General features: G+C 35.2%; 1 protein-coding gene across 1 annotated transcript; it reads right to left on the bottom strand.

The window, feature by feature from the left end:
* Nucleotides 1-325: 325 nt before the first annotated feature.
* Nucleotides 326-700, bottom strand: LOC131930293 (uncharacterized). The gene has a single exon (XM_059286712.1). It carries the CDS (start codon nt 698-700, stop codon nt 326-328), a length of 375 nt encoding a protein of 124 aa, XP_059142695.1.
* Nucleotides 701-9,920: the final 9,220 nt, after the last annotated feature.

The following is a 9,920-nucleotide window of genomic DNA, read 5'->3' as shown; positions in this document are numbered from 1 at the left end:
AAATTCTTCCTGTGTTTCCAATGTGTCATGCACGGATGTAGTTAGACTCAGCATCCTGTTGCGTGGGATTACGTCTAATGTATCAATACCGTTTGGTGTGACTAGTCTTGGATGAACATTTGGGATCGCTGGTGGCACGGTCTTGACGGTTATCCGAGGTATTCAAGGTTCGGTGATGCGGTCTTTAGTTTTCTGGACATTCTTATAATTTGCTTCTGTATGTCGTCGATCACGAAACACCAACACATAGGCCATTTGAATCAATTGGTCGATTTGTTCAGTTATTTGCAACTCGTCTTTGGTTTTGTTGTCAAACAAAATCACTCTATGGCAGCACTCCTCGAGCAAAAACCTTAAAGGCGCCATCTTCTTTTTGGCACCACTCTGAGAAGGCCAATCCTGTTTCCTCCTGATCTTGATGAAAAACATCTCCGCATGTCAAGATTAAAATACAAAATTTATGAACAAAATCATCTCCGAATATTTTCTTTAACAACACAACCCACTCCTGTTCTTCACGTGTAAACCTATTGCCGTATTTTAGGACCAGAAGAAAAGCATGATAGCCGTCAGGATTGACTGCCAGAGCCAAGTTGGTGGCCTCGTTTAACTTCTCAGCTGACCCCTCATCGTCCAGTCTGGTATCACAAATTGTCAGACCATCTACGACGCTTATCTGACGACCGTTGTATTCTGTCATCGCGGTGGCAATGTTTTGGGTTAACGATGATGTACTAGGGCCGCTTGCAAATTTCGTTTTTCTTACGATGCTGTTTCCTGTCGCACTTTTACCATTTCCAGTTTTCCCGATAATGAGTAGATCGATTCTAGCTTTATTGTTCATTATTCTTTAGAGAAAAACAGTAACATAATAAATAAAAAATAATTGTATATAAAATACTTGTATATGAAGAACAATGTTTACCAAACAAAACATACGGATTTATATATTGATTGTATTTGTAATATTCTACACACGATAATAAAACTTTCCGAATCGAATATATGATCCTAGTTCCATCATGTTTTTCACACTTAGAAATGATAGTATTTATGCCTGATGTGTGTTTACATGGGGGAGACCGGAACTCTAGTACCGAACGTTGATAATAGTGCCCTCTACCTCTGTACCCCTCATCCATAATGTGGTTTTATTACTGATATTACTATCAAGACAATAGGGTCCATGTTACTTATCGAACTGATATTATCTGCTGGACATTTAAGTGTAGAAAATAGCTTAATAGACTTGGTAATACCATAGAAACGTTCTTTATGATATCAGATAGGTCATATATTTTACATTAAACTATCAATGATCGTGATATATCTCATCCCTATAAGAAGTTTCTGTTAAAGACTTAAAATTTTACATAAATTGAACATAGCGATATACGAGTAGATTTTGCAACTAGGCGTAAACCAAATACTCTCTGTCGTAATCCATTTTCCTTTTGTTCTCAGCTAGCAAATGGCTGGGGCTAGAATACAATACATATTAATTACACATGCGAGTAGAATTTATGTTGCATTAATTTTCTGAACAGTTTTGATCACTAGGGGGGTGGGGTTAAATGCTTCAACAATCCAATACCAATAGAAAATCCATTCAAACGTTGTATCTGTAATTATACGTCAAAGAGTGTACAATTTTACCTACATATGCACGATGGATACTTTGCTATACACATGCATGCAATTTTAAAACGTCATACTTTCTCCGGCGAAAATTCGACCGTTACCATCGTTACGACTTACTGCGATTTTTTTTTATCTCCTTGAAATAAACATTGATTATGATCGTGTAATTAATTTAACAGTTTATTTTGTTAATAGTTAAAACTCTACCGTTTTATTTATCAGCTTGTGAGGACGGATACAGATTTACTATAGTAATACTTCTTTCTGACATGTAGCCTGCTTTAATTCATATAAGATGGTTAACTTCTACATACGTCTAACACAATCAAAGTTGATCGTTGTTTAGTATAGCTCAAGACAACGTGTGTATTATTTCATCTAGGCCAGGGGTCTCCAAACTTTTCAGCCCGAGGGCCGCATTAACTATCAAATATCAGTTCGGGGGCCAGAGTTTCTTTAAGGCATCTCTTCAGGGTCGTGCCCCCCCCCCCCCCCAACGAAATATAATTTATATAGAAATATATACAAACTCAGTGGTTTCTTCAGCCGTAAAGACCTTGCACTGCCTTAAGTGTGTCAAGTTGTTAGCCTGTACTTGTTCCAAAAACATGACAAATTCGTATCTAAAGGCCTTTAGGTGGGTGTATAGATCAGAAACTAGATTTCACTCTCTTGCCGTTTTAGGTTCAGAAAAAATAAATGACTGGTTATGACTACAGCAGAGGCCAATTTCTATACCCATTCTTCATCAGACAATAATGGCTGTGACTTGCCTTTACTATCAGGAAGTCACCTATTTCTTTTCTTAGATACTCTGCTCAAAATTTTCTCGCAAAATTAGCAATCTTACTGATGTGAAATATGGTAAATCTTGCGATTTTGTGTTTGTCTCTAAACTATCTATGGTTAGATATCCTCTTCGGTAACAGTGTCATACATTATATGTAGGGAAGCCAGCGCTTGTATTATGTTCATGTCTTCATCCACACCTCTAATGAACATAAGCAGTTGAGAGGTGGAACACCTGTCCAGCGACTCATCTATTGCAATTGAAAAATAGCGAAACTTGCTTGAATTTTTCGCTATTTTAGTCGCATTGTTTTCACCAATGTCTGCAACACGGCGAGTAATTGTATTTGCACCCAAAGCTACATTTTAAAATTGTTTTGAATTTTCTGTGCAAAGCTCCTCAGCCACCTCCAACAAACATTTATTCAGTGGACAAAAAGATCGTCGCGGGCCGGATAACATGACCTCGCGGGCCGTATCAGGCCCGCGGGCCGTAGTTTGGAGACCCCTGATCTAGGCCGTTAAGAACTACCGTAGTAAACAAACAAACTTCTTAGGCTCAGACATGTAATTTACCGAGTTGGTTTGCCTTGCCACCTTGTCCACTGAATGCTGTTGTCACAATTCAGAATGTACCATTTTTTAAAGTGAATACAAAATATGGCATATTAAGCCGCCGGCAAATTTGATTCGTGGTGTAGGTATTAATTGAAGTGTTCAAGTGTCTTCTAATATTAGATTAAATTACGCTAAAAGTTTTCTAAATAAAGTTGTGACACTTGTTAAATCTAATCTCCATGAAACTTATATTTATGACAGACTTTCATACATTTAATTTAAAACTTACTCTTACTGTAATATCAAACATTAAATGTCATATTCAGTCTTATAAGAATTAATTTCCACATAATTGTATCTCAAATAATTAAGGTTGTTTCCCTTTTAAGTATTTTATAATGCTAATAGGAAGAAACTAAAAGTAATAAAAATGGGTTTTTGAAAAACATGTTTACATCATAAAAACATGGTAATTCTATATAACTATTACGGGAATCAAGTGTGGTCAGTACTACGCCCAGCCGCCTTTACTCAGGGACGGTTTACTGATTGAACCCGGATTGGAACTCGATACTTAAGAGTAGGCAGTCCAGCTCTCTACTGTTCGATCACTCCGTCCCCGCTTTTCTTAAAAGCGTTTAATTTGAATGATGACTACTTCTATTACTAACACTCCAACTATATACATGTGATGCGGACGGGAACACTCTAATTTCCGATGACACTAATAATACCAACCGGTCCGATCATCGAAATAGAATTGTTCATCGTCTCTATTGAAGAAAGAACTCGCAATTACAACGTATTGTCACCTCAGCAAATACGCGTTGTTACAGTATTATTGAATATTCAATAATGTACACATGACTATGTATCTATATAAAGTGTTTAAATCATAAATACTTATTAGCTAAAGGGTAGGTTATTTTGTGTCGCTAAAATCTTTCATAGAAACGCATTTTTTTAGAATATTGTCACGATAATAATTATATATATATATATATATATATATATATACATATATATATATATATATATATATATATATATATACAACTTTATGAATTTTCAAAATGTGGGTTCGTTAAAAACACTAGTTTTAATGCCCCAAAATTCCCCAAAATGAAGTGTTTTGAAAGGACCAAAATTTAGAAAATTCATAATTATTTTGAAGATATGCACTTAAATATTTTAGCTGAGTGCCCCAAAATATGGAAGAAGATTACGAATTCATTGTTTATTGGGCATAACATATAATATTTTATGGATAATGGAAAAACCTACAATGGTGTTAATTTTTCAAGATGGCCGCCGTTGTCATGGTTACCAAGATATTTCCACGATTTGATTTTAGTGGAATTGCATATGCGGATGTATCTTAACAAAGCTGTAAAAAAATAACTATTTTCTAAAGAATATTAATTTTTTTTTTTTTACCGGAGCCTCCCCTTAAGACCAGCACTTTGGTTTGCCTTGTATATCACATAATTAAGTATACATACAACTCAACGTTATATTTAAGATATGAACTGCACTTTTTAAACACCTGCAGCAAATACAATAAAATAAATGATTGTGAGTGAAAGACGAATACATGAGATAATGAAAAGTTTATATGTAGGAGTTTGGTTTTGTCTTCAACGTAAACAAATGATTCTTAGAGTGCAATGATGGGGACAATTGTATTGCTATGATTATTATTTTTAGTTGGTGTATATGGTGTTGTTTTTGCAGTAGTGTATACTATTTTTTGACGGTTTATTATTGAAACGAAAAAAAATGCTCGTAAAAGAACTGCTTAAAGACAGGTTCAAATAACACCTCTGTCAGTGTCGTACCTGTATTTCCTTTTGTTTTCCAACATGTTTTTCTTCAGTTTGAGTTTCACTTTATCAACAAGTAGGTGATGGTCTGAAACAACATCAGCTCCTCTCTTGACACGTACATCTTGAAGTGATCTCCTGAACTTTTTTATGATATATATATATATATATATATATATATATATATATATATATATATATATATATATATATATATATATATATATATATATATATATATATATATATATATATATATACATATACATATACATATATATGGTCTATCTGGTTTTAGACAGGTCGGTTGATACCCAAGTAGCTTTATGTATTATATTGTGTTCATATTACCAGAATTTTTTTTTCTCGCATCAAACATGTAATTTACAGCGTCAGTTTGCCTTGCATGTTCGCTTTAGTATTACATTGTTCATCATCGGCTTGCGAGGACTGATACATATTTACAATAGTAATACTTAATGTGTAATTAAATGATGATTCAATGCATTTTTTTAAATCAGCGTGGTGGGTTGACGGGGGTCTGGGCTTTTAAGTAGAGATTAAATAAATTTGGGATTTTAGTGAATTAAAATGATATACATTTTAAACAACCGGAAAAGTTATGTTTTTACAATGAGACACAAATCAAACATTTTCTTTCTTTTACAAATCTATATCTATAACAGTTCCCCCACAATTTAAAAATTGAATTAAAAAACAAATAATGAAAATTAAATTAAACAATGATAGTGTTGATAATCCTACATTAAAACATCAAAGCTGGGCTATACATTCAACTCATTATTAATTCTAGCTAAATTCTCGAAATATGGTTTTAACGTAACGTTATCGATTTGCTTACTTATAATACATATTAAATGCACAATAAAATATTGGGTCTTAAGTGGGTAGAATATAATACAAATTACCAGACGAATCTCCAGTCATTTCCAACTTTGGTTCAAACATGTACGCATTAATTCTATTATTAACCACCCCCCCCCCTTTATTTTTATTGTAATGCACTAAATTTATAAGGGAAATAAACGAGTTAATCTTAATATAAATAAAGAAGGATATCATAGCCGTTTCCTTTATTTTAGTTTCTCCCTTCTCTGATACACCACGTTGAGCTAGAATGGTATGCTAATTTTAGTTTTACTTTTGTGAATCTCTATCCGTGCTCACAAGCCAATGACAAGCACTGAAATACTAAAGCTAACAGTGAGGCAATACAATCTGACACTGCGTTTAATACGGTAGTTCTTCACATGTTGTCATTGTCCAGTGTTTTAAACCTGTAACCATGGCAACTTTTTCTGCCGAAATGATGAAACCGAAATTAAATTTGCTTAGAGAGGTGCGTGAAATTTTAACAAAATAAACGTTTATTATAATAGAAAACCTAACCGTATGGTCACTTCATGTCGAGTACACTAATGTATCTATTGGTGCCTGCCTCGGCTATTATAGTAATAGCCACTTGAATATACTGTCTTGAAGGTTTTACCTTAACTAGCCGTCACTGACAGGCCATACACTCGACTTTATGAAAAAAACAACAACAAAAAACTCTATCAAAGAACCGTGACTTGTGTATTTAATAAACAGCTAGCACTCAGCATCGGCTATTATAGTGATAGCCACTTGAATCAATATTATTTAATTTTAAGGTAATCGTCGCTAATTCTGTGTTTAATAAAATATCTACTATTGCCTTGGTTTAGTGTTATATTAATAACAATTGTAGGATACAACCTATAAGGTTTAATTTATTAATTAAATAATAGGATGCGGAATGTTTAATTGGTCTCATGATGTGGTTGTTTTAGAACTTAATTTTTTTTCAAAAGTGAATACAAAAGTAAATATATTTAGGTAACACAAGAGAAATGGAGACCAAACATAATTAAATTCGTATTTCTTGTAATCCTATATTTAATTATACTGTCAGTCTCATCATTCAATTTGTGTCTGTTGATAAATCTTATCTCAAAGAAACATATTATAGTGTTTACACATTTTCATATATCTTATTTAAATTTCACTTGCAATTTCACAATTCACATTGAAAGTCTTATACTGTTATGTAACAAATTGTTTTCACACAATTAGTAATCGAATGCACAGGTTTTTTTTCCCTTAGCCTGGTTATAAGTTTACATGGGAAGTAACTGAAACTAACAAGAAGATATATACATGTATTTTTACAAACTTTAACAACGCCCGTCCTGCCGCTAACTAACATTGTCACTGGACAGCATTAAGGCTACTATTGTCTTGTCTAACTTGTATTTCTCTTTGAACCGTTCGTCTATGTGCCCGCCCCCAGCGGTGTAGTATCTAGTTATATCTAATATCTACTGAGGTTTCCCAGAAATAACTTGTGAAGTTTAGCACACACACAGACATATTATGTGTTGTCTCGTGCCTGTAGTTGTAGAATGTCTTATGAATGTTTCTATAATTCATTTAAGATGTACGACTATGTGTTATGTCTTGGGTTATCTATATTGAGAAACCGGGAATTGTTTAAAGCGCTACATCCGGTCTTAGGAAATATCTCAAACATTAAAATATTGCATAGGATAAGGTCATATACGTATGCATTAAGTTCCGTATACCTAACAGAAACATTACACAAGTTATATTGAATAATTAGAAAACAAAACTAATATATCATTTACGGATATTGGAAGTCATTTAACAATTAAAACTGACCCAAGTATAAGATCATTTATTTATGTATGATATGACGTCTGAAAGAAATCTTATCTTGTCCCAACAAAATTAAAGCATCAGTTCCTATTCGTTTTAAAGTTGACAGAAATCCGGACATGCAATATACTATTTCTGTGAAAAATTGTAAACTATCCAGCTTTAAATGTATGTTATCTGTCTATAAAGACCGCCATTTTAAGACGCTCCATTAACGGTTTAAAAAAAATTTATGACTAAAAAAAGTAAATATTTCTATTTTGTTTTTTTTTGGTGAGAATATGCAAATCACAGCAATATGCACATTTGCTTAGCTTGTTCAATAATTACATTCGAATTTTAAACAACAAACATAATCTTCATTGCTATTTAAGGAACATTCAGTTGCGAACATTACTCCACATTCCATATTTTAATCTTAAGTCACAATCGTGCCTTCTAAGCTAGACGACCAGAGGCGTAGCGACCCTTGCCGGCGCCCGGGGACAAACTTTCGATTTGCACCCCCCCCTCGAACTTTTCATTTGCACCCCATCCCCCCTCAAATTTTCAATTTGGCGCCCCCCTAAGGTCGGCGCCCGGGGACATATGTCCCCCCCCGCATCCCCCTCGCTACGCCTCTGTGTCCTAGCATGATCTCTAACCAGTTATAAACTAATTTTTAAAAAGTCGTAAGCGCTAAAAGCCTAGATACTTCAGACGTTTCCTAAAACAAGACAAATTTATTGTACTTTCTAATGATATAGACACAGTCGTGTTATGTCCTTAAAATCAAGCCAATGTCCTGACATTAATTGTTTACAAATATAAGCAATACGACAAAGTCCTCAAATGCTAGCCGTAGTCCTGACATGTCCTAAAAATTTAGAAAAAGTCCTAAAATGTTTGTCAATTTATCTCTAGTGTATCTATCATGACTTGTATTCGAACCTTGAACCTTTTGCTGATACCGGCACTACTCCAACCAACCTGCCTAACACCTGTAATCGTATTGTACTCTAAATATCACAGTGCTTACAGTAAAGTTCACTTTTTAAAAATCTACACCGTGTTATGCCAAGTCTAATTAACGACTTGATTAAGTAAACAAACGTTCCAACAAATGTATCGTTATTGAGAGCTTTGTATGAAGGTCACAGAGCCTTGACTACTTGTGTACGAAATCAAATCATCCTGTTGGCCAGCTTAGATTTGAACTATCAGCGTACTTGGTGAGTTTTATGATTTAAAATACATACACGTATAGATTTTTGTCGTTTATGAACTATCAGCGTATTCAGTGTTTCTTCCAGACTTTTTTCTCCTGGGGGGGGGGGGGGCACTTGAAATTTTCGGGGGTGGGGGGGGGGGGGGCGGTGGTCTTTCTTCGGGGGGGGGGGGCGGACTCTGTTAAAAGTATATATTTTCTATATAAATTATATACATTTCATTTCGTTCGGGGGGGGGGGGGGGGGGGGGGGGGGGGGGGGGGGGGGTGGGTGGGGGGGGCGGTAGCAAAGCCCCCCCCCCCCCCCCCCGAAGAGATGCCTGGAAGAAACTCTGAGCGTATTGGGTAAGTTTTATGATTTAAAATACATACACATATATATTTTTGTCGTTTATGAACTATCAGCGTATAGGTGAGTTTTATGATTTAAAAAACATACACGTATATATTTTTGTCGTGTTATGTTATTGATGGCTGTAACATGTAATAAGTAGCGTGGCTGGGCGGTAGTTAAGTTCCGTATGACCTCTAGTGTATCCATTGATCCATCTGGTGGATATTTAGGTCGCGAGTAGCCTACTGACAATAGAGTAGCTAGTTCGCTTCTAAAGAAAGACATGTTGTATGTCTATTTTAGATTGGTACCTGATTCATTAGAGAAATGATACTAGCGGCATTAGCGGAAGAAACTTAGAACTATCAAAGAGACAAGGCAGGGGGTCGAATGGGTAGATCGTTCAACCTCTTTCACATACGTCTTAAGTTCGGATCCCGTGTTTAAGTTAGTATAAGGAGTAAAGGCGGTTGGGCGTAGTGTTGACTACACTATCCTTACTACACGACGGTACAGAAATAGAGTTGTGGAACGACGTGGTCAAGTAGTAGAGCATTCGATTACTAACACGAAAGTCTTGAGTTCGGATCCCGGGGCTCGAGTCTGTAGGATGTTCTACCCAGCTCTCAGGGGTACATGACTTATGTTAGGGAAAGTATAGACCGCTGAGCAAAATGCTGACCATACTTTTCCTAAATAAACAGGTGAACTCTGTTTCTCCTTGCCCATGGACTGTTTAGTTCGAAAGTGTACTCATACTTTACTTACTATAACAACCGTGCCATATTCAGTGTATTTGTACACTTTTAAACGGAAAGTATGAGTGAAACTAAGGGAAATAATCAAAAGA

Source organism: Physella acuta, unplaced genomic scaffold (assembly GCF_028476545.2).
Source record: "Physella acuta isolate Inbredline_101_S28 unplaced genomic scaffold, ASM2847654v3 ptg001753l, whole genome shotgun sequence".
In the NCBI taxonomy this organism is placed as follows: domain Eukaryota; kingdom Metazoa; phylum Mollusca; class Gastropoda; family Physidae; genus Physella; species Physella acuta.
Note: the sequence above shows the minus strand (reverse complement) of the source record. Positions and strands in the feature narration are given on the sequence as shown.